We start from the raw sequence: 26,287 nt of genomic DNA, 5'->3' as shown, positions 1-26,287 counted from the left end.
TGTTGCCACCTGATGTCTGGGTGGTACTGGTTGACAAGGGGTGAGATTTTGAGTTTTTTGGAGGTAACAGCTATATTTGTCAAGAAGTGAGAGGAAGATGCTGCTGAGTTGAGTAGGCACAGGTAGTGTAGGCTACCAGCCAGATGCATTGCACACATTCCGCACATGCATGAGCCGCTTGACTGACAGTGCTGGCAAGTATTCAGCCAGGGCAGTATGGTCATGTACACCACTGCCTGACTGCCTGTGTATCAGCTGTTTGGCCACACCTGCTCACCTGTGCCCATAGCCTGGAACAGCCCATTCTACAGCATTACTCAAGGGACCTAAGTACCTGTTACAAAATACAGATGATATCCATCCCATCTAGTGGTAATTTTCCTGAACTACGGAGTCGGGAACTCATTCTCTGACATTGTCCAAGCACAGTATGTAATACGTATCTAATTGCATACCACAGATGTGTATATAGACTCTTTGGCCTAGCTGTCAGTTCAATGTTTACTTTTTGTGACAACAGTGTCCAATGTGACACGGAAATAGCACCATTCAACATCTGACAGGTGTAACATGTACACATAACGACCTCAATACTGTCAGGTAGGGGAGATGTCACATTGTTTCATAATTGTGTACACTTGGTTATAATTAGCTTTTGAATATTTACACGGTTCTGTGTTGTCTAAATCAACATCAATTTTGACACCATAGAGAATTTATAATTGACATGCATGCCATTTGATTTAGAGGCATATATTATGTAAGTAAACTTATGTTTCCATTGTTATGCATACAAATGATGATGTATTGCACAAATTGATATGCAGGCAACTGTTTGTTTCTCCTGTGTATCAATGTCCCTGACTATGAGCTCTATGCCTGACTACTGCTATGGAAATCTAACATTTCACGTGCAGTTCGTGGTGTTAACAAGATGTCTTTTACCTCCAAAATATTCTTGCATCTCGACACCAATCTAGACTTATGTGTTGTTAACAACTCCCTCCCTGGACCCACTAAAGTGGAGCATCTCCATTTTCTCTGGCATCAACCTTACAATAAATAAATACTATTTTGTTCGCAGTTTACATCTGGGCAACAATTACCTAATAAATAGAAAAACTACTTCACAGGACAGGTTTTTCTAAATTCTTATTATCAGAAAATAATCTATGTTTTGCTGATTACTATAGTGAAGTCAGTTTTGCCACAGAAATTTGGGAGAACAACATGACATTAAAATCAGATAGTACAATGTGATCTACACATTCTGACCCTGCTGGAACGTTCACCTGCTCTGATTCAAACTACAAACCTTCCCGATTGCAGAAATGCGTTTGATTTTATCTAATACACAATGACTTGAAAGTTAATTAAAATTAAAAATTCCACTGCTTATACTAAAATGTAGCAATGAAGAATACTGCTTCAGGTCTGTTTCAAATAAGTAGAACCCAATTACGTTACATTTAGAAATGCATAAAAATTACTCAGAGGTAAAAAGAAATGTGTGCTTATTACTCTACATTTTACTAACCATAGGTATGACTATACACTTTATGAACTAAGCTTATTGTAATAATGGTTGATATTTTTGTACTGTTTCAGTTTTTGTGTTTTTTGGCAATCATACACAAATATGCTTAGAGGAATGACTAAATGGCAACAAAAGGCAAAGTCAGTTAAACATAGACTTTTAAATTTAACTGGATGAAAAAAAAAAAAAAAAAAAAAAAACACCAAGTGGCAGGAAGAGAAAATACTTACAAAGGTTTCTTTAACCTTTACATGCGTGTTCTGACACCATCTGGTGAGTAGATTTTTTTTATCTACTCGACAGAATGTAGTCAAATTAAATCAGGTGATGCTGAGGGAATTGGATTAGGAAATGAGACATTTGAAAGCAGGAAATGAGTTTTGCTATTTGGGAAGCAAAATAACTGATGATGGTCAAAGTAGGGAGGATATAAAATGTAGACTGGCAGTGGCAAGAAAAGCGTTTCTGAAGAAGAGAAATTTGTTAACGTCGAGTATACATTTAAGTGTCAGGAGGTCCTTTCTGGAGGTATTTGTATGGAGTGTAGCCATGTATTGAAGTGAAACACGGGCGATAAATAGGATAGAGCAGCACAGAGAGCTGCATCGACCCAGCCATAATACGCGCTATCAGCTCTTTATCAGTTTCAATTGATGTTTTATAGAAAACATATTTCAGGTGGCCCCAGAAGAAAAAATCAATGGGCGGTCAAGTCGGGGGAATGCGCAGGCCATGCCACAACTCCTTATCCAGTTTTTACCAAAGGTTTCAGCCAAATGCATTTCCACTGCATGTGCGAAGTGCACCATTGTGTTGGTACCTCATTCACTGCCACACATTCAGTGGAAGATGTTCCAACAACTCCGGCAGTGTTCCTCGTAAATAAGTGTCTGTCTGCGTTCAGTCACTGGGGGAGTATGTATGGACCAACAGATTATTGTCTACCAAGTTTGCTCAAATATTAAAATGAAGTGCTCTTGGTGACCATGAGCAAAGGAGGCGAGCGGATTTTCCCATGCCCATACATGTTGATTGTGGCTGTTGAACTTACCCTCTTCTGTAAAGGGTGCCTCATCTGTAAAAAGTACATGGTTTGGAAAGTCTGGTTGAACGGCACACCTTTACAAAAATTCAATCTGATGTGGAAAATTGTCTGGGTTAAGGGTGTCAACCTTCCGAAGGCAGTAGGGGCACACATCATCTTCATGCCATTGTGGCATGGCTTACACCCATTTCCTGTTCAACATGCCATGAGCTTGTTGAGGGTGGGATTTCCAGCAGTGTTAATGTCTCCTCTTCAAGCCCTGGTGTACGCATTGCACATTTATGACTGTGTCTATCAGGCCATCGCAGCTGTAACACAAAACCAATACACTGGGTTTCGAAGTAGGCTTTAAATGCACATGTGCCATTATCAGAACATGCCAGTGGAAAATGTCCTGAAGAGAACTGTCTCATAGGGACCTGCGGATGGCAGTAAATGTGCGTGGAGCTGGCACTCGACGATTCGAATTCACAAATGTTGGGTGTGTGAACATTTCCATCTACAGCCCCATTAGCACATTGTATGTCTACCCTTTCCTCTGAAGAATATTGCTTCATTTCCTGTCAGCCCCACGCAGTAACAAACACAAGAGTGTCCCCATTTGATAACAAACTGATGCAGGGCAAACCCCACTCCGCAGGGTGCACAGGTGCTGTCCTCTACCACGCCCTAGTAAGCGGACATGGGTTGCTATGTGAAATATGGTTGTTATGACCCAGCTAAAAGTCCTCTAATTTTTTACATTCATTTCAGACAAACCCGGCATATATATTTATATGATAAATATTCAAATAAATATGTAACCAATGCACATCCAAACATTTAGTAGAGTATCACGTAAAAATTTTAAGTAAATCAGTCAAGAACTTTTCGTTATTTTTGGTAACAATGACTTTTCTTTATACAGTAGTATAGGTATATTGTATCGGGAGGGGCAGGGAGAGAGGAAGGAAAAAACTTTCCTTGTGTGAAGAGTAAGAGGAAAGTCCAAAGAGCTCCTAGCACTAGCCCTTTTTATACCTGAAATGTATCAATTCACAACCCGAATGTATGAATTCTACACTGTTTCAAATGCAATAGTTCAAACTGTCAGCTCAAAATGTATTTCACCCACTGAAGTACAAGCTTAAGAACATGGCAATACTGACTGCCTTCAAAATCGTAAATGGCACATTACTACATTGTTCATTGGGAGCCACAGACCAAATATTTTAAACGTTTGCAAAAGAAAAATTCAATGATTCAATATAAAATGATGTAAGTTGACTTCATAAGATGATATAAGTCGACTTCAAATATCATACCTGCCTATCATACCCGATCTGTTCCTATTGGTGGTGGATTACCTAGCATACTCTGCCTCATGTTGGTAAAACAATTCACTAAAGTGCACACATCTATATAATTCATAGAGTTGGTTAGATAGTATTAAACTCCACAAGCACACAAAATGTAGTTCATGCTCATCAGATTTCATATCAAACATAATGCAAACATATGTGTATCATACCATGTGAAAACACTTATGCGACATTTCCTAACAGATTAACACTATGCATCTAAACCGCAACTCAGTCAGAATCTTACTTTCTATGGGTAATGTACTTAGTGGCTAGGAAAACCGACTGGAGCTCTGAGGGTCGGTCATGAGTCATTCCTAATTAGCTCAGTGGGTAAGAAAAGGAATGTTCTGTATTTGAGTTCTGGCCAGGCAAATGGTTTCATTGTCCAGAGAGTTTTAAAACAAGTCAAATTCTTCTGCATAATGAAAGATTCAATCTAGGGTGTATACAGGGACAAGGAAAAAAAATTCCCGGATTTCTCCCGGATATCCCGTTTAAAAAATATGCTTTTTCCCGGGCGACCTACTGTCACTTAGCACAGAAAAAGTTCCCTCGGAACTGTAAAACTTATCAATCCTTTGAATGGTTAACGTTTTATATAATCGCGTAGAACTTCCCGGGAAAAAAAGAAAAGCCGGAGCAGAGAAGTTTTGGAAAGACCTTTGATTTGCAGCAACATATACGCTGCATATTTTCGTATTACGAAAGTATAAATTCGAATTGCACCAAACACAGCTTGTTAGTTTCCGGAGCGTTGCAACCGAGGTTGTGATGTCCTTTTGTAAGCGAGTCATATCTCAAGCCACGAGATCTCGCGAGCCGATGACAGCAGCTATTCAGAGCATAGGGCACGTGTTATAGTCAGCCACTAGCAAGATTACTGGTTACATAGCGCGAACACACAAGAGGAAAAGTTAACGGTTTACATTAATGTACACAGTACCGTATATCTACAAGAAAAGCTAAGCTTTCACGTGTAATATTGGTCTTTTTTTGGTGTGATATACTTTAAGATACATCACACAAATGTGCCAGTAAATTTAAAATTGTGACATAAATGCCTCGGCTCGAAATTTTTGAAGTGGCTGGTCCTCAAACTGTTCAGTTTCGAACGCTCTGTGATTTAGATATCCATCCCACTTTCACACACGTAACATAATTCATCTTGCGTAAAAAGAAATTTACTTTGAAAGTAACGCTTTTCTAACCACCGTTCGCAATACTGTTAGTTATAGGTTCGATTTACCAGTTGCCAGAGAGCGCCAAAAATGAATTATTGTGTGTGTGCAACTGCAGTGGTGTAGGAAGCCCGCATGTTCATGTGTATAAAGCACTAAGAGAGCTTACACTACACCATAAAAGAAACAGGGCATCAGAGGATACTCCAAAAGGCATCAAAATTTCGTGAATCATACTAAAATGCATAATTCGGCTTGAAGTGCACATTGGTTTTTTCCAGATTCACAATGAAGTAGGTCCCATCTGATATTAAGCTTTTCAGTGTGGTTTTTGGGATGTAAATTTTCTTGGAGTACCAGTACTCTACGATCTCATGTTTGGTTCTTTATTATGGCATAATGCTATACATGGCAGAAGATGATAACGTGCACTTGAAATTCACCAAACAGTTGGAAGTACCCAAAATTGTTAAATGAAACATTTCGTTTCAAATAAAATGATTGCCTCAGCGGAATTTCTTTAGCAAACTTGCAAAAATAACTTCATTCTTCTGCAAGGCGATTAATGCTTGACTGCTACTAACTTGGAAAGAAAATAAAATCAGAAACTGAAATTAATAATATATTTTTGCCCTCTGTAATTATGTGAATGCATTTTAATTCACTTGATAGCTCCCGGCCACAGAAATCCGTTTTGTTTTCATTTGACGTGGGAGCTGTACACGAAGAGAAGCAGCGAAATCACTTAACGTAAACACGGGTCACGTGGAGACTAACCCCCTCCCCACTACAACTCAGACAACACTGTGCAAGCGCGAATCTGGCAGCTAGGGCGCGCGAGAAAAATTTTTCTCGTTTGCATCTGGCTGCTTGCTGCTACTACCGATGCAGCTAACAGCCAAACTTCAAGAAGCGGGAAGCGAGAGAAGGTACTGCTTATACGCGAGTCAAATGCGCATGCGCAACAGACCGCTGGCAACTGGTCAAACGAACCTAATGTGAACAGTTGTGACGTCATGCTCATAGCAAGCAGTTTATTGTTACGAAGAATTACAGTCTGCGCCCTACGGCCTTTAACATATTTTTGCTATCTGTAGACGCTTGTGCGTACACGGTGTTTTGTTGTCGTAAAATGCACATTTCCTTTGCCACTACAGTTTTATTTTTTTCCCTCTCGTTTATATTTTATTGCTGCAGTATCATTCTCCAGTAGCAGGATACAATAACATTCTTTGCTAGAGAATCAATTCTGCAGTCAAAACTACAAAAATGTAACTGAAAGCTAAAACAATGAAAAATTCCCGGAATTCCGAAAAATTCCCGGGTTTTTCCCGGTTTTCTCCCGGATGAAAAAATTCCCGGGTTTTTCCCGGAATTCCCGGTTGTCCCGGGTCGTATACACCCTGCAATCTCTAAACATCTAGATGATATTTAACTTGGCGAAAGGAAAAGATACATAGATCCTGCATCATAAAGTTCTCACTTAAAACTCACTTCTTGTCATGACACCTGCCCACACACTTTTGACAACATGTCATAAGGGTATTAACCTCAATGTCAAATCTTCTTGTGGTTCCACAACCACCCTAATGATTTTGAGCGCGCGCTGCTACATCTACATTTATACTCTGCAAGCCACTCAACGGTGTGTGGCGGAGGGCACTTTACGTGCCACTGTCATTACCTCCCTTTTCAGTTCCAGTCGCGTATGGTTCGCGGGAAGAACGACTGCCAGAAAGCCTCCGTGCGCGCTCAAATCTCTCTAATTTTACATTCGTGATCTCCTCAGCAGGTATAATTAGGAGGAAGCAATATATTCATCACCTCATACAGAAACGCACCCTCTCGAAACATGGACAGCAAGCTACACTGCGATGCAGAGCGCCTCTCTTGCACAGTCTGCCACTTGAGTTTGCTAAACATTTCCGTAACGCTATCACGCTTACCAAATAACCCTGTGACAAAACGTGCCGCTCTTCTCTGGATCTTCTCTATCTCCTCCGTCAACCCGATCTGGTACGGATCCCACACTGATGAGCAATACTCAAGTATAGGTCGAACGAGTGTTTTGTAAGCCACCTCCTTTGTTGATGGACTACATTTTCTAAGTACTCTCCCAATAAATCTCAACCTGGCACCCGCCTTACCAACAATTAATTTTATATGATCATTTCACTTCAAATCATTCCTCATGCATACTCCCAGATATTTTACAGAAGTAACTGCTACCAGTGTTTGTCACGATATCATATAATCATACAATAAAGGACCCTTCTTTCTATGTATTTGCAATACATTACATTTGTCTATATTAAGGGTCAGTTGCCACTCCCTGCACCAAGTGCCTATCTGCTGCAGATCTTCCTGCATTTCGTTACAATTTTCTAATGCTGCAACTTCTCTGTATACTATAGCATCATCCGCGAAAAGCCGCATGGAACTTCCGACACTATCTACTAGGTCATTTATATATATTGTGAAAAGCGATGGTCCCAGAACACTCCCCTGTGGCACGCCAGAGCTTACTTTAACGTCTGTAGATGTCCCTCCATTGAGAACAACATGCTGTGTTCTGTTTGCTAAAAACTCTTCAATCCAGCCACACAGCTGGTCTGATATTCCGTAGGCTCTTACTTTGTTTATCTGGTGACAGTGCAGAACTGTATCGAACGCCTTCCGCAAGTCAAGGAAAATAGTGATGATGATGATGATGATGATTGGTTTGTGGGGCGCTCAACTGCGTGGTTATCAGCGCCCGTACAATTACCCAATCTTTGCTCAGTCCAATTTCGCCACTTCCCTGGATGATGATGAAATGATGAGGACAACACAAACACCCAGTCATCTCGAGGCAGGTGAAAATCCCTGACCCCGCCGGGAATCGAACCCGGGACCCCATGCTCGGGAAGGAAAATAGCATCTACCTGGGAGCCTGTATCTAATATTTTCTGGGTATCATGAACAAATCAAGCGAGTTGGGTCTCACACGATCGCTGTTTCCGGAATCCATGTTGATTCCTACAGAGTAGATTCTGGGTTTCCACGAACGGCATGATATGCGAGAAAAAACATGTTCTAAAATTCTACAACAGATCGACGTGAGAGATATAGGTCTATAGTTTTGCGCATCTGCTCGACGACCCTTCTTGAAGACTGGGACTACCTGTGTTCTTTTCCAATCATTTGGAACCTTCCGTTCCTCCAGAGACTTGCGGTACACAGCTGTTAGAAGGGGGTCAAGTTCTTTCGCATACTCTGTATCCCGTCAGGTACAGTGGACTTTCCTCTGTTGAGTGATTCCAGTTGCTTTTCTATTCCTTGGACACTTATTTCGATGTCAGCCATTTTTTCGTTTGTGTGAGGATTTAGAGAAGGAACAGCAGTGCGGTCTTCCTCTGTGAAATAGCTTTGGAAAAAGGTGTTTAGCATTTCAGCTTTACGTGTGTCATCCTCTGTTTCAATGCCATCGTCATCCCGGAGTGTCTGGATATGCTGTTTCGAGCCACTTACTGATTTAACGTAAGACCAGAACTTCCTAGGATTTTCTGTCAAGTCGGTACATAGAATTTTACTTTCGAATTCACTGAACGCTTCACACATAGCCCTCCTTACGCTAACTTTGACATTGTTTAGCTTCTGTTTGTCTGAGAGGTTTTGGCTGCATTTAAACTTGCAGTGAAGCTCTCTTTGCTTTCGCAGTAGTTTCCTAACTTTGTTGTTTACTCGGCACGTACCCGTCTAAAACACATTTTACGACTTCCTTGAACTTTTTCCATAAACACTCAACATTGTCAGTGTCGGAACAGAAATTTTCATTTTGATCTGTTAGGTAGTCTGAAATCTGCCTTCTATTACTCTTGCTAAACAGATAAACCTTCTTCCTTTTTCTTATATATTCCTACTTACTTCCATATTCAGGGATGCTGCAATGGCCTTATGATCACTGATTCCCTGTTCTGCACTTACAGAATCGAAAAGTTCGGGTCTGTTTGTTATCAGTAGGTCCCAGATGTTATCCCCACGAGTCCGTTTTCTGTTTAATTGCTCGAGGTAATTTTCGGATAGTGCACTCAGTATAATGTAACTTGATGCTCTGTCCCTACCACCCGTCCTAAACATCTGAGTGTCACAGTCTATATCTGGTAAATTGAAATCTCCACCTAAGACTATAACATGCTGAGAAAATTTATGTGAAATGCATTCTAGATTTTCTCTCAGCTGATCTGCCACTAATGCTGCTGAGTCGGGAGGTCGGCAAAAGGAGCCAATTATTAACTTAACTCGGTTGTTGTGTGTAACCTCCAACCATAATAATTCACAGTAACTATCCACTTCTACTTCACTACAGGATAAACTGCCACTAACAGTGACAAACATGCCACCACCGGTTGCATGCAATCTATCCTTTCTAAACACTGTCTGTGCCTTTGTAAAAATTTCGGCAGAATTTATCTTTGGCTTCAGCCAGCTTTCCGTACCTATAACGATTTCAGCTTCGGTGCTTTCTATCAGCGCTTGAAGTTCTGGTATTTTACCAATGCAGCTTCGACAGTTTACAATTACAATACCGATTGCTGCTTGGTCCCCGCATGTCCTGACTTTGCCCCGCACCCTTTGAGGCTGTTGCCTTTTCTGTACTTGCCTGAGGCCATCTAACCTAAAAAAACCGCCCAGTCCACACCACACAGCCCCTGCTACCCTTGTAGCCGCCTGCTGGGTGTAATGGACTCCTGACCTATCCAGTGGAACCCGAAACCCCACCACCCTATGGCACAAGTCGTGGAATCTGCAGCCCCCATGGTCATATAACCATCTCAGTCTCTGCTTCAGACCCTCCACTTGGCTCTGTACCTACTAACTGATCCCTTCTTTGGGTCAGGTTGTACCACAAATCTCTCTTCTCCTCAATACTACTGAATAACTCCTCATTAGTTACATGATCTACCCACCTTACCTTCAGCATTCTTCTGTAGCACCATAGTTCAAAAGCTTCTATTCTCTTCTTGTCTAAACTGTTTATCATCCATGTTTCACTTCCATCCATGGCTACACCCCAAAAAACATACTTCTAGAAAGGACTTCCTGACACTTAAATCTGTGCTTGACATTAACAAATTTCTCTTCTTCAAAAACACTTTTCTTGCCATTGCCAGTTTGCATTTTATATCCTCCCTGCTTCGACCATCATCAGTTATTTTGCTTCCCAAATAGCAAAACTCATCTACTACTTCAAGTGTCTCGTTTCCTAATCTAATTACCAGCACCACCTGATTTAATTTGGCTACATTCCATTATCCTTATTTTGCTTTTGTTGATGTTCATCTTATATCCTCCTTTCAAGATACTGTCCATTCCATCCAACTGCTCTTCCAAGTCCTTTGCTGTCTCTGCCAAAACTGCAATGTCATCGGCAAACCTCAAAGTTTTTATTTCTTCTTCCAGGACTTTAATTCCTACTCCAAATTTTTCTTTTGTTTCCTTTACTACTTGCTGAATATCCAGATTGAATAACATCAGGGATAGGCGATAACCCTCTCACTCCCTTCCCCACCATTGCTTCCCTTTCATGCCCCTCGACTCTGAAAATAGCCATCTGGTTTTAGCAGACATTGTATATAGCCTTTTGCTCCCTGTATTTTACCCCTTCCACATTCAGAATTTGAAAGAGAGTATTACAGTCAACTTTGTCAAAAGCTTTCTCTACGTTTACAAATGCTATAAATGTATGTTTGCCTTTCCTTAACCTATCTTCTATGAGAAGTCGTAGGGTCAGTATTGCCTCTCGTGTTCCTATAGCTCTCCGGATTCCAAACTGATCTCCCCTGAGGTCTGCTTCTATGAGTTTTTCCATTCTGTAAATGACTTATTAAATTGATAGTTTGGTAATTTTCACACCTCCTTTCTTTGGAACTAGGATTATTGTATTCTTCTTTACGTCTGAGAGTATTTCAGACTTGTCTTGGAAATCTTGCTCACCAGATGGAAGTGTTTTGTCATGACTGGCTTTTAATTTTTTTTGTGGGGGTTGGGTTTTTTTTTTATTTTGTATTTGGGCGCACAACTTCAATGGTCATTAGCGCCCAGACTACGTTAGGAATGCACCGCGAGGCACAAGTTTAAAACAGCAACTAAAAGGGAAAACACGATAAAAGACAGACTGACAGGCATAGGATAAAAAAAAGCATAATCAAAGGTCCTTAGAGAGGTTGGTCAAGTTGATAAAACGAAGAACGTGAGCAGCTGCTCGTGTGTCATCCGCTAAAATGGCATCTAGACTACATGACAGACCAAGATCAAGACGCAGTGTGTTAAAATCCGGACAGGACGTTAAAATGTGGCGGACCGTCAGCAATTGCCCACATGGGCAGAACAGCGCCGGCGCAGCCGTCAGCAGATGGCGATGACTGAACCGGCAGTGTCCAATTCGTAACTGGGCCAAAACGACCTCCTCCCGCCGAAAAGGGCGGGAGGAGGACGTCCAAGCCACGGGAAGAGGTTTCAAGGCCCGAAGCTTGTTGTCCGTAAGCAGCCCAATCGGCATGCCACAGCGATAAAATCTGCCGACAAATGACCCTGCTACAATCTGACGAAGGGACACAACAAGAAGCTGTCTGAGGCTGGAGGACCGTAGCCTTGGCCATGGCATCTGCAGCTTCGTTCCCAGGGATACTGACATGGCCAGGAACCCACATAAAGCTAACCGGAGAACCGACGTCCACCAGTTGCTGAAGAGAGCGTTGGATCCGGTGCACGAAAGGGTGAACCGGATACGGATCACTGAGGCTCTGGATGGCGCTCAGGGAATCTGAGCAGATGACATAAGCAGAATGTCGGTGGCGGCAGATGTAAAGAACAGCCTGGTAGAGGGCAAAGAGCTCAGCTGTGAAGACCGAACAATGGCCATGGAGCCGGTATTTGAAACTTTGTGCCCCGACAATAAAAGAACACCCGACCCCGTCATTGGTCTTAGAGCCATCTGTATAAATGAAGGTCTTATTAATGAACTTCGAACGAAGTTCGACAAAACGGGAGTGGTAGACCGAACCGGGGGTAACCTCCTTTGGGAGCGAGCTGAGGTCAAGATGAACGCGAACCTGAGCCTGGAGCCAAGGTGGCGTGTGGCTCTCGCCCACTCGAAAGGTTGCAGGGAGTGAAAAATTAAGGTGTTGAAGGAGGCGACGAAAGCGAACTCCAGGGGGTAGCAGGGCAGAGACATACAACCCGTATTGACGGTCGAGAGAGTCGTCAAAAAAGGAATGATAAGACGGGTGGTCGGGCATTGACAGTAGCCGACAGGCATACCGACAAAGCAGTATATCACGCCGGTAGGTGAGTGGCAATTCACCAGCTTACGCATGAAGACTCTCAACGGGACTAGTATAAAACGCTCCGATCGCAAGACGTAAACCCCGATGTTGTATGGAGTTGAGGCGGCGTAAGATGGATGGCCGTGCAGAGGAGTATACGAAGCTCCCATAATCCAGCTTGGAGCGGACGATCGACCGATATAGACGAAGTAGGACGGTTCGATCCGCTCCCCACGACATACCACTGAGAACACGGAGGACATTTAGAGAACGGGTACAACGGGCAGCCAAATATGACACATGTGGAGACCAGCTAAGTTTCCTGTCAAATGCAAGACCTAAAAATTTAGTTGTCTCCACGAATGGGAGAGCAACGGGACCGAGTCGTAAGGACGGTGGGAGAAACTCTTTGTAGCGCCAGAAGTTAATACAGACCGTCTTCTCGGCAGAAAAACAGAAGCCATTGGCGACACTCCAGGAGTAAAGACGGTCAAGAGAACGCTGAAGACATCGCTCCAGGAAACATGTACGCTGCGCGCTGCAATAGATGGTAAAATCATCCACGAAAAGGGAGCCCGATACATCAGCTGGGAGGCAATCCATTATTGGATTGATCGCTATGGCGAAGAGAGTGAGCCCTGTGGCACCCCATTCTCCTGGCGAAAGGTGTCTGACAGGACAGAACCCACACGTACCCTGAACTGTCGATCCACTAAAAAGGAACGAATAAAAAGAGGGAGGCGACCGCGAAGGCCCCATGTATGCATGGTGCGGAGAATGCCCGCCCTCCAGCAGGTGTCGTAAGCCTTCTCCAAATCAAAGAACACAGCTGCGGTCGGGCGCTTCCGCAAGAAGTTATTCATAATGAAGGTTGACAAGGTAACCAGATGGTCAACAGCAGAGCGGTGCCTACGAAATCCACATAGTACATTGGTAAGTAGGCGTCGAGACTCGAGCAGCCAAACCAAACGAGAGTTAACCATTCGTTCCACCACTTTACAGACACAGCTGGTAAGCGAGATGGGTCGATAACTGGAAGGCAAGTGCTTGTCCTTCCCCGGCTTAGGAATCGGGACAACAATAGACTCGCGCCAGTATGCAGGAACATGTCCCTCAATCCAGACGTGATTGTAAGTACAAAGAAGGAAACCTTTACCCGCAGGAGAAAGGTTCTTCAGCATCTGAATATGAATAGAATCAGGCCCTGGAGCGGAGTACCGTGACCGGCAAGTGTGTTTTCGAGTTCCCGCATGGTGAATGGGCCATTATAACTTTCACGATTCGAGGAGCGGAAGTTAGGTGGCCTAGCCTCCTCTGCCTGTTTTCGGGGGAGGAAGGCAGGGTGGTAATGAGCGGAGCTCGAAACCTCTGCGAAAAAGCGGCCGAAGGCATTGGAGACATCCTCAGGGGCCACAAGGACATCATTCGTGACCGTCAAGCCAGAAACTGGTGAGTGGACCTTAGTGCCAGATAGCCGGCGCAGGCTATCCCAGACAACAGAAGAAGGAGTAAAACTGTTGAAGGTGCTTGTGAAAGCAGCCCAGCTGGCTTTCTTGCTTTCTTTAATAATACGACGACACTGCGTACGTAATCGTTTATAATTGATACAATTCGCCACTGTAGGGTGGCGTTTAAAGGTGCGTAAAGCACGTCGTCGAGCACGTAAAGCATCGTTACATGCTGCGGTCCACCAGAGGACCGGTACGCGATGTGGAGAAGAAGTAGGGTGAGGGATGGAATATTCAGCAGCAGTGAGAATGACTTCCGTGAGGTGTGCGACCTGACGATCGCAGCTTGTGAAGGTTTGATCCTGAAAGGTCGCCCTGGAAGAGAAGAGCCCCCAGTCTGCTTTGGAGATGTTCCAACTAGATGAGCACGGAGAGGGGGTATGCTGCAGGAGATGGATAACACACGGGAAGTGGTCGCTCGAATATGTATCAGAAAGTGCATACCACTCAAACTGGCGTGCAAGTTGGGTAGTACATACAGAGAGGTCTAAATGGAAATAGGTGTGAGATGTGTCCAAAAGAAAAGAAGAGGCGCCAGTATTGAGGCAGACAAGATTGAGCTGGTTGAAAAGGTCTGCTAACAGGGAGACCCTCGGGCAGGATGCTGGTGAGTCCCAAAGGGGATGGTGGGCATTGAAGTCTCCAGTTAACAAAAATGGTGCAGGTAGCTGAGCTATAATTTGCATCATGTCTGCCCTGGTAACGGCAGACGACGATGGAGTGTAAACGGTACAAATGGAAAATGTGAAAGTGGGGAGAGTAATTCGGATGGCAACTGCCTGCAGGCCGGTGTGCAATGTGATGGGATCGTAGTAAATATCATCCCGGACCAGCAACATAACCCCTCCATGAGCCGGAATACCTACCACAGGGGTAGGTCAAAACGCACAGAGGTGTAGTGTGCAAAGGCAATTTGATCGCATGGGCGTAGCTTCGTTTCCTGGAGGGCTACGACGAGCGGACGGTGCAAGCGGAGCAGCAACTTCAAGTCCTCTCGGTTGGAGCGAATGCTGCGAATATTCCAGTGAATAAGTGCCATCGTAAGAAGAAAAGGAATATGAAAGAAGGGGTCACCTCGAAGGCCGCTGAGGGCCTGGCTTCGAGCGAGCACTGCCGCTGCTTTCAGTAAGCGGACAGTCATCGTCCATTGGTTCTATAGGTTCATCGGCCATCTTGGTAAGATCGCCGGGAGGGAGAGCTTCCTCCGCTGGCCAGATGTTCGGCTACCAGCGGTGCGGCCAGGCGAAACGGATGATGGCCTGGGGTGGCAACCGCTGGGTGGCACACGAGAAGAAATGCGCCGTGGCAGAGAAGGAGAACTGTGCTTCCTATGAGCCTTCTTGGAAGGTCGTTTGGTGGAAGTACTGTTCGATGGCTGGGAGGTCGAAGTATGTAGGAAGTCTGCACGGGACGGTTCCTTCTTCAAGGCCCGTGCATCTGACTTCTGGGTCTTCGTCTTAGCAGAAGCTGATGAAGGGGCTTGTGTCTGTGGGGTGATGGGAGGAAGAGGAGACGTCGACCGCACGATCTTAGCACTGGCCGAACGGACGACCGTGGTGCTGAAGGTCAGATAGCATGTCTGGGTCGCCACCTCCCTGGTAGTTGGGTTGGGAAATTACCCACTTATTATATCCAAAAATTCATCTAATGAGTAGAAGGAGTTGCCATTAAGAAATTCTTTTAATTTCCTTTTAAATGCTATATGGCTATCTGTCAGACTTTTGATGCTATTAAGTAAGTGACCAAAGACTTTTGTGGCAGCATAATTTACCCGATAAGAAGATAATGTCTGCTTGTGTCTATGTATGTGCGGATGGATATGTGTGTGTGTGTGTGTGTGTGTGTGTGTGTGTGTGTGTGTGTGTGTGTGTGTGTGTGTGTGCGCGCGCGCGCGCGCGCGCGAGCGAGAGTGTATACCTGTCCTTTTTTCCCCCTAAGGTAAGTCTTTCCCCTCCCGGGATTGGAATGACTCCTTACCCTCTCCCTTAAAACCCACATCCTTTCATCTTTCCCTCTCCTTCCCTCTTTCCTGATGAAGCAACCGTTTGTTGCGAAAGCTTGAGTTTTGTGTGTATGTTTGTGTGTCTATCGACCTGCCAGCGCTTTCGTTTGGTAAGTCACATCATCTTTGTTTTTAGATAAATTTCATAAGTGAATATATATATCGTGAGGCTACAGTGAAGATTTCTAGCTCTTTAAATAAGTGTCTGCAGGATGATCTTGGATGAGCTCCAGCAATTATTCTGATTACACGCTTTTGTGCAATGAACACTCTATTATTCAATGATGACTTACCCCAGAATATGATGCCATACAAAAGCAGAGAATGAAAATAGGTGTGGTAAGCTAATTTACTCAGATGTGTATCGCCAAAATTTGCAATGACCGTAATAGCATAAGTAGTTGAACTCAAACGTTTCAGCAGATCCTCAGTGTGTTTTTTCCAGTTCAACCCCTCATCAATGCATACAACTAGAAATTTTGAATATTCTACCTTAGCTACCGATTTCTGATCGAAGTCTATATTTATTAATGGGGTTATTCCATTTACTATGTGGAACTGTATATACTGTGTTTTGTCAAAGTTTAATAAGAGCTCATTTGCAGAGAACCACTCAATGATTTTCTAAAAAACATCATTTACAATTTCACCTGTTAATTCTTGTCTGTCTGGTGTGATAGCTATACTTGTATCATCGGCAAAAAGTACCAGCTTTGCATCTTCGTGAATATAGAATGGCAAGTCATTAATATACAGGGTGATTCAAAAAGAATACCACAACTTTAAAAATGTGTATTTAATGAAAGAAACATAATATAACCTTCTGTTATACATCATTACAAAGAGTATTTAAAAATGTTTTTTTCACTCAAAAACAAGTTCAGAGATGTTCAATATGGCCCCCTCCAGACACTAGAGCAATATCAACCCGATACTCCAACTCGTTCCACACTCTCTGCAGCATATCAGGCGTAACAGTTTGGATAGCTGCTGTTATTTCTCGTTTCAAATCATCAATGGTGGCTGGGAGAGGTGGCCGAAACACCATATCCTCAACATATCCCCATAAGAAAAAATCGCAGGGGGTAAGATCAGGGCTTCTTGGAGGCCAGTGATGAAGTGCTCTGTCACTGGCTGCCTGGCGGCCGATCCATCGCCTCGGGTAGTTGACGTTCAGGTAGTTACGGACAGATAAATGCCAATGTGGTGGCACTCCATCCTGCTGAAATATGAATTGTTGTGCTTCTTGTTCGAGCTGAGGGAACAGCCAATTCTCTAACATCTCCAGATACTGTAGTCCAGTTACAGTAGCACCTTCGAAGAAAAAGGGACCAAAAACTTTATTGGCTGAAATGGCACAGAGAATGTTCACCTTAGGCGAGTCACGTTCATACTGAGTTGTTTCCCGCGGATTCTCAGTGCCCCATATACAGACATTGTGACGGTTGACTTTCCCGTTAGTGTGGAAAGTTGCTTCATCACTAAACACAATCTTTGAAACGAAAGAGTCATCTGTTTCCATCTGAGCAAGGATAAAATCACAGAAATCGATTCTTTTAATCTTATCAGCTGCAGACAGTGCTTGAACCAATTTCAGACGATAAGGTTTCATAACTAACCTTTTTCGTAGGACTCTCCATACAGTTGATTGTGGAATTTGCAGCTCTCTGCTAGCTCTGCGAGTCGATTTTCCTGGGCTGCGAACAAATGCTTGCTGGATGCGTGCTACATTTTCATCACTCGTTCTCGGCCGTCCAGAACTTTTCCCTTTGCACAAACACCCATTCTGTGTAAACTGTTTATACCAACGTTTAATACACCACCTATCAGGAGGTTTAACACCATACTTCGTTCGAAATGCACGCTGAACAACTGTCGTCGATTCACTTCTGCCGTACACAATAACACAAAAAGCTTTCTGTTGAGCGGTTGCCATCTTAGCATCAACTGACGCTGACGCCTAGTCAACAGCGCCTCAAGCGAACAAACGTACAACTAAATGAAACTTTATAGCTCCCTTAATTCGCCGACAGATAGTGCTTAGCTCTGCCTTTTGTCGTTGCAGAGTTTTAAATTCCTAAAGTTGTGGTATTCTTTTTGAATCACCCTGTATATTAAGAACAGCAGAGGACCCAAGACCCAACCTTGCGGCACCCCATTCTTGATTGTTCCCCGGTTTCAGAAATCAACAGTTTTTGGTATATTATGGGAACTGCTTATTTCAACTTTCTGCACTCTTCCAGTTACATATGATTTAAACCATTTGAGCACTGTCCCATTCATACCACAGTACTTGAGCTTATCTAGAAGTATTCCGTGATTTACACAATCAAAAGCCTTTGATAGATCACAAAAAATCCCAACGGGTGACTTCCGGTTACTCAGAGCATTTATTATTTCATTAGTGAAAGTATATATAGCATTTTCCATTGAGAAACCCTTCTGGAAACCAAACTGACATTTTGTTAAAACTTCATTTTTACAAAGGTGTGAAGCTATTCTACAATACATTACTTTTTCAAGAATTTTGGAAAAGGCAGTCAGAAGAGAGATTGGGTGGTAGTTGTTGACATCAGTCGTATCCCCTTTTTTATGCAGTGGTTTAACAATGGCATACTTCAGTCTATCTGGGAAAATGCCCTGTTTCAGACAGCTATTGCATATGTGGCTAAGAATCCCACTTATTTCTTGGGAACAAGCCTTTATTTTCTTCCTAATTTCAGAAGGAGAGGTTTCAATTGTATCAAATCTCGTTTTTTACATGTTTGTATTCCCTTTCGCCTACTTCATTTATTGCATTTTTATATTTTCTCCTTTCATTGATAAAATTCAATATCTCCTGTGTTACCGAAGGATTTCTACTAGCCCCCATCTTTTTACCTACTTGCTCCTCTGCTGCCTCCACTATTTCATCTCTCAAAGCTGCTCATTCTTCTTCTATATTCCTTTCCCCTGTTGTTGTCAATCGTTCCTTAATGCTCCTGCTGAAACCCTCTATAACCTCTGGTTCCTTCAGTTTATCCAGACCCTATGTCATCTCCTTAGATTTCTACCTTTCTGCAGTTTCTTCAGTTCATAAACAATAAATTGTGATCACAGTCCACATCTGCTCCTGGAAATGTTTAAAAATTTAAAACCTGGTTCATAAATCTCTGTCTAACCATTATATAATCAATCTGAAATCTGGTGTCTCCAGGTCACTTCCACGCATACAACCTTCTCTCATGATTCTTAAATCAAGTGGTAGCTATGATCAGATTATGCTCTATGCAAAACTATACCAGGCAGCTTCCTCTTTCATTCCTTTCCCTCAGTCCATGTTTACCTGCTACTTTTTCTTCTCTTCCTGTCCCTACTATCGAATTCCAGTCCCCCATGACTATTAAATTTTGGTCTCCTTTAACTATCTCAAAAACTTCTTTTATCTCATCATACATTTCCTCAATCTCCTCCTCATTTGCGGAGCTAGTTGACATATATTTCCATACAAATATGTATTTATATACAAACAATAATCTGCACTTCCTGGTTACACAATAAGCCAACACTAACTACAAAATGGCCCTCTCAAAAGTTATTATTCTGACCAAATATTACAAATGAGAAACCTCAGTACATACCTTCTCACATCGTTTTCTCTTCCTTGTTACCCTTTCAGAAGAATTATGGTTCATTTCTCGCAAAATATCAAATCTTCGCATTGGTCTCCGGGAACTACTGTCCTTTCGCAATGTCTGCCGGTTCTCGTGGTACTGAAAGATATTTCAAGAAAATTATTAATTTAAAAATTGATAAAGAAAGTAATTTTGAAATTCATTGCATGTGAAAATTGTAAGCTTTTATGATGTTCGTTTCTCTTGTTCTTTTTGTAGCATCTGAGTACTTCAACCACCTAACAGAATAAGCCTTCAGAGGTTAAAAAAATCAGAGCTGAAATATTTACCACAGATATTTTACAAGCTGGTATGTCCTTGAAACAATTTTAAACAGTTTTCAAGTATAAGAGTGCAATAGTAAACATGCACCAACAGTGGAAGGTAACATTAATCTAGAAACATTTTTCAGAATAAATTAGTGATACCACCCACATCTGCAGTAGGACTTCTTTATTTTATTGCTTTGAATAATGCAATTATTGACAGTAAAAACAAAGAACTAAAATTCTTTACGAGTCAATTTTTGAAGTACTGATGGACCACTGATATGTAATCACTAAAATTCTCTGACACCAAAACACTGAGCAGCAATTAATAGTTAATTTGTAGTTTTATCAGCAATTCTTTAATCTACAAACTCTTACCTCTCTTGTCACTATACCCTTTAATTATCCCATATTGTACCAGGTCATTGTGAAACAACCTTAAACATATTACAAATGCTTGCAAAAACTGCTCCTCAATTACTGCTGTATTTACCCGAGTATAAGACGAGTTTTTTTTTTTTTTTTTTTTTTTTTTTTTTTTTTTTTTTTTCCCCCAAATACGGAGTTGTCTTATTTAGGCAGCTATTGCTGCTGAGGTCAAAGTTTTTACATTGTTTAATAGATTAAGATAAGGATCATCTTACATTTACAGATTAAGCTTTGGCTATTGAGGTTTTGTACAAATTTATTTTGAACAATCCCAAAGGTTAGGACATATCAAACAATATTTGAATTCCGATAGGCTCAAAATTTCTCGATAGACTGAAGCATTCGATACAGTATCGACATTGCTCGAACAATCATTTGACATCTGACTCTCAGCATAGTGCAAGGGATAAGCAAGAAACTACGAACTAGTCACAACAACAATGTAATGTTCTGCTTAAAAATTGTCAATTTTTTGAAAACAGGAGGAAATAACATTTAATTCTATCAGCTTACAACTTTTGTTGTATTTGAACAGGACTGGAATAAACATTAACAACAACAATGTAGGAAAAGATAGACTGCTACTAACCATAAAGAAGACGTGTCAAGTTGCAGACAGACAAGTGTCTTAATTGTGCCTGTCTGCATCTTAACATGTCTTCTTTACTGTAAATCGCAATCTGTCTTTTCCTACTTTGTTGATACTCCTACCTGGAGCTTCCACTGCAGTAAATGTTCTCATACATGTATGGACACCATATACACTTTTATGCTGCTTTTTAAGTAAAGGTAACATTCAAAGGTGAAAATCTTGTCCTTCAAAAATTGTTACTCGATTCTGAACCCAACTAGTATTTTATTTGGTTGTGACAAATTACTGATTTACCAAGTGGGTTGCAAATGAGAAATTCAGCTGGTTTACACGTTGGAATACCAGCCTTTGATCAGCTTTAGAACAAGATGATGACATTCAGATGAAACAAGAAGGAAAATTAATCCAGAATGAAATGTCTAACTAATGAAATAAATCATACTGAACTGACTGCAATCGTTGCTGCAAGAATAAATTACAGTGGAAAGACCTGTTGTGAGATATGCAAACAGATTTCAATACATTGCAGGATGAGGGTGCGATCGATAACTACAATCTTTTACTTATGTATTATTTGCAGTTTGTACTGCACCCTAGAGGATATTGCCATTCACATTTCACTGTTCGGAAAATTGGAAGGGGGGCAGTGACTCATCTCGGCTGAGAACTATGAGTGCGGGAAGTGGAGTACAGAGCAGGTAGATATTTCACCATGCAGTGAAATGTGGGGACGTATACTGCATACTGTGGTTTTTTATGAACATCTACCATGTTTAAACCACAATTTGCTTGGACCAATTTGCACTCAAAATCGAATTTACTTGGAAACTGGATCAATAGCCAGCAACAGGATACATGTCTCCAGATGCTGAAGTCTGTGTGGAAGCCAGTGGTTTACTTACACAAAGCAACATCCAAAGCATGGATTTAGAAAAGCTCAGAAACTGAAGATACACATTTCAAGAAGTTACCAAAACAGGACAAGTCTCTTTAACAATAACAACAACAAAAAGAGTTAGTGGGGCACATACAGTTACTAATAGATGCCACAGAGCATTGGAAATGACGTGGCATGTTTTGTATGAGGTTCATGGTTGAATATTGTATAGGGAATGTGCAAGTTTCATGGTCCATAAGTATTAGTATTAGCTTTCAGTTGTAAAGGAGATAAGATTAAATTGAAACAATTTTAACTGATACCAGTGGTGCACACTTAGCAGTGTATGGGAGTGTGGAAGCAAAGATTAATGCTTGACATTTATAGGGAACAAGCAACAGTTCCAACTGTGGCACCAATGCCTCACGCCACCAAATGTCACTGTCTCGTAACAGAATATAACTTCCCAACTCGCCATGCCATGCCATGCCTGAGTCATCTTGGCGTGTCTCTGACAGGTTCCAGGCAGTCGGTAATTCTATCCCTTATGACACTCATAGAAACAGTTTTAAAAAGTTTGATGTTTATTTACAAAATGGAGTGGTTTGAAAAGCCAGAAGATTTTATTCTATTCTGGATCAAAATAACAAAGTGACTGACACTCAAGTGTGGAAATGGTTGACACTGTTGGTTCACTATTAAGTGCTCATGTAATATGGCTGTTTCCTCAGCAACATCTATGTAGTTCAATGCAAATACATTCACATGATTCCCTTCTAATGTACATTATTGAGTTCTCTTTGAACATCACAATAGTCTGATTTTTCTGTACAGCACCCTGAATAGTTTCAGACATTATAATAAGTAAATTAAATGAATTACAATAATTAGGTTATTGGCACCATGTGTTATCCGCAGCTATTCTTTGCTAACTGGGACTTGGAGTAGCAGAGCAAATTTCATCAATGAACAGAACAGAAAATAAAAGAAAAGACAGCATGACAAAGTTCGTTCTCCGACTGGTTTTCACTTTGGCAGCTGTAATGTAAAGGACTAGCTGTCAACCACTTTGTTATTCTCAACCAGGTATGTAAGTACATGATAGAAATTTGGAAACAGCTGAGCAGAGGTCTGGAAGAGCCCTTGATGATTGCTGATATGATTCAATTTTTCCCTCTATGTATTTTGGGCATGCTCTATAGGATTTAGACACTGATATCACTTTATGCAGCCCATGCAGAGGATATTTTCACCAGTGAGACCATCATGCACCAGAGCAGTGCAGTTCGGGTGGACATTATCATCGCTGAAGAGGCATTTTGGATCAAGAGAAAATATGGAAAGTTGTATGTGTGGTTGTAGTTACTCCTGTCTGTACTTATGGGTTTCAGCAGCAGTCCTTTGATCACTAATGAAGCTTCAAATCTCTATACTCACATCTAACACATTGCCTCTCCACATAAAACAGAGGTATCTTTGCACTTTCACGTGACCGAGACACTCTGACAGACCTCTGACATACAGATGAAACAGTTAGTCACAACATTGCTGCTTGTAAGGCAACTGTAAGCTATGTAGGTTTAGTTGGACCTATGCAGCTAAGTCTAGATGCTGTTTCTTGTTGTGGAATGATTATTTTTGGTTGAACTTTTCGTGCCCTGTATGTAATGCATCCTGTTTATCTCAGCCAGGACCAAAGACTTGAAATAACACATTGTGGCAGATTCATCACTGCTGAGAATGCAACCTGCAAGTGACCTCCTTCACAGGTTTTTGAAGATTTTTCTATGCTAAACAGGGTCCAAACGGTGCTGTAGGGATATGAATTTTTCCAAGAAAATACACTGTGTTGTGACACACGTACAAACAAGACTGAGACATTATGGACGTCAAGCACTGTTTCCTATTGTTCTTGAACCAAGATTCTATTCAAAACACAGTTTGTTATTTTCCAATACAGCTAACGTAATTTTGATTTGTGGCAAAATTTTGAGTTGTTTACAACGACTTTTCTGTTTACTCTTTCCATTTCCCCTGTTCCATACAACACTTAATTTTTGGACAGTAGTGAAACAAAATGTTGCATAACAAGTGAAAAACATCATTAATCTTATCAAAGTTGTGGATAAATGTTATCAGTACACTATTGGGGAAGTGAAGTCTAGTCATTTAGCATTTGGGAGCCAAGAGTTTGGAAAAAGATGTGCATGTTGTACAAGCTAAACAGCAGGGCTTCTACAGTACCTGTTTAAGTGCTTCGCTGATGGCAGAGATCCACAGCTCTCCTTCTTGCATAGTTACAGTGTAAACCAAGATTGTTACACCATGGCATGTGATCTTGAACATTCCTTTACTCAAGATCTCTGCGACGGTACACTTCTTTAAAGGTAGAACACAACAGCACTTCAATGAATTAGATTCCGAAGTATTAGGCCGTTTTATTTTGCAGTACATTAGCATATCATTGAACAGAATAAAGTACCGTGGATGAGCACTTTTTCCTTGAGGAGAAACCTGAAACCAAAATCAGAACATTTACTTTCTCATTAGCTCTCATTATTATGAAGTGTGGAACATAATTATCTTAATGTTATTAGTAGCTACTTGACCCTGGTTCAAATGGCTCTGAGCACTATGGGACTCAACTGCTGTGGTCAGAAGTCCCCTAGAACTTAGAACTACTTAAACCTAACTAACCTAAGGACATCACACACATCCATGCCCGAGGTAGGATTCGAACCTGCGACCGTAGTGGTCGTGCGGTTCCAGAATGTAGCGCCCTTAACCGCTCGGCCACTTCGGCCGGCCTACTACTTGACCCTGTTGCTTGGATCAGAAATGATTTATTCCTTTCTGCATATGTGCTCTTTTTAAGTATTCATGGATGAGTGTTTGTTCATTTACCACATCAACAACATCACGGGCAAAAATAAGAATGCCTGACATACATATAAAACTAAGCAAGAGATGAAATGTGCAAAAGAACCACACAAAAAGTTTTTTTTTATAGTAATGCCTTTGTGACATATTCAGTGCTGAGGAAGCATTATTTTGACAAACATTAGTAACTGGAATATTTCCTCTTTATGCTGTTCTGCAGCTATTAATTGTATGAAATGCATTGTAATGATAATCCAGCACAGCTGCTCTAATGAACTATCATTATAATGAATTTCTCACTGTTTGGTTTTGCATAAACAGAGTTACTTCAAATTTTGAAAACATTTAATTCATCTAGTACTGTAACATAAAATACTTATCACTGATATACTAACGATAAACAAAGGAGACAAGGAATAACAAAAATTTCACTGTTTTTTTTTTTTTTTTTTGGGGTACATACTAAGGAGAACATAAGTTAGAAAACCCACACAGCAGATCAAAAATTAGATTCAGTGACTTGTCGCAATAAGAATTTATCCACTCCTTGAGTATGGGGCAGTACCACAACACTAAGGAAAGGCACGTGTGTGTGTGTGTGTGTGTGTGTGTGTGTGTGTGTGTGTGTGTGTGTGTGTGTGCGCGCGCGCGCACTGTTCCATAAATACTCACAGGAAAGAGCCTCAATTAGCTCAAAGATAACTGCACTGTTGGGGACAGTTCTCATCTGATGTGGCAAATGGAATAAATTGGTGTATCATATGACTCAACATTACTTTATGTCACCTGGGATGGAGATTTAGGGTTTCAGCTGGTTTCAAAGGCCTTTTTACAGAAAATGATTGGCTGGTTGGTTAATTGATTTGGAGGAGGGGGCCAACAGCAAAGTCATTGGTCCCATGGTATAGGATGGCAGAAATCAAGGGAGGAACAACAAAGACAGCACAGTCCAGTCAACGGGAAAGGATAACGTTCAAACAAAGAGGAAAAAGGGATGTCAGGGCAGCAGGAATAGGAGAGATCAGCATGGGGTGGGTAGAAATGGTTAGAGCAGGGGTGACAGGAATGCACGGTGGGGCACCAGCATTGTCGCCAAACCATCCTGACACTCACACCATACCATGCCATTATCACGATACAATGGACACAACGCCAGGGAAGAAGACACAAAAAAGGGGAAACAAAGTAGCACAAAAGACCAGTCAAAATGTAGGGAAAAGGTGGGGAGAGCCAGGCCATTACGGAGGCGAGGTCAAGGCCCCCACAACCGAAGCCTACGCTACTAACGGACTCAAATTCCAGAGTAATACTAAAGGACTTATAGCAGAGTGCAAACCACTTTCATGAAGAAAAAAAATGAAGACAAACATAACCAAGCGAGGGTCGTCTGCTAACACCCGACACAAGGAAGTTGGGAAGGCATATTTAGTATGAATGGTCAAAAGGTGGTGGCAGTCCTACCACGAGCGGAGCCCCGCAACACAAAGGGAGGCTGGCTCAGTGCTGAGTAAAAACCCATGGGTCAACCTAGTATGGACAATACGATGATGGTAGAGGATGACAGATTCTTGCTGTCAGAGGCAGAGGGAAGAACACCACTTGGTAAGAGTGTCCTTGATGGCGCGAAGTTTATTAGAGAGGGGAGAGCCTCCCGGGGTCAGCCCATG

The 26,287-nt window shown here is 41.9% G+C and overlaps 1 protein-coding gene across 1 annotated transcript in view; it reads right to left on the bottom strand.

Moving 5' to 3' along the window:
* LOC126187674 (putative protein tag-52) overlaps positions 1-26,287 on the bottom strand; it is a 174,394-nt gene that overhangs the window by 42,846 nt on the left and 105,261 nt on the right. Inside the window, exons 6-7 of the mRNA XM_049928907.1 lie at positions 23,985-24,254; positions 19,541-19,672 (exon numbers count right to left, since the gene is read on the bottom strand). Of these exons, the coding sequence (XP_049784864.1) occupies positions 19,541-19,672; positions 23,985-24,254 (402 nt within the window). The remainder of the gene's footprint in view (positions 1-19,540; positions 19,673-23,984; positions 24,255-26,287) is intronic.

This window comes from Schistocerca cancellata, chromosome 5 (assembly GCF_023864275.1).
Source record: "Schistocerca cancellata isolate TAMUIC-IGC-003103 chromosome 5, iqSchCanc2.1, whole genome shotgun sequence".
In the NCBI taxonomy this organism is placed as follows: Eukaryota; Metazoa; Arthropoda; class Insecta; order Orthoptera; family Acrididae; genus Schistocerca; species Schistocerca cancellata.
Note: the sequence above shows the minus strand (reverse complement) of the source record. Positions and strands in the feature narration are given on the sequence as shown.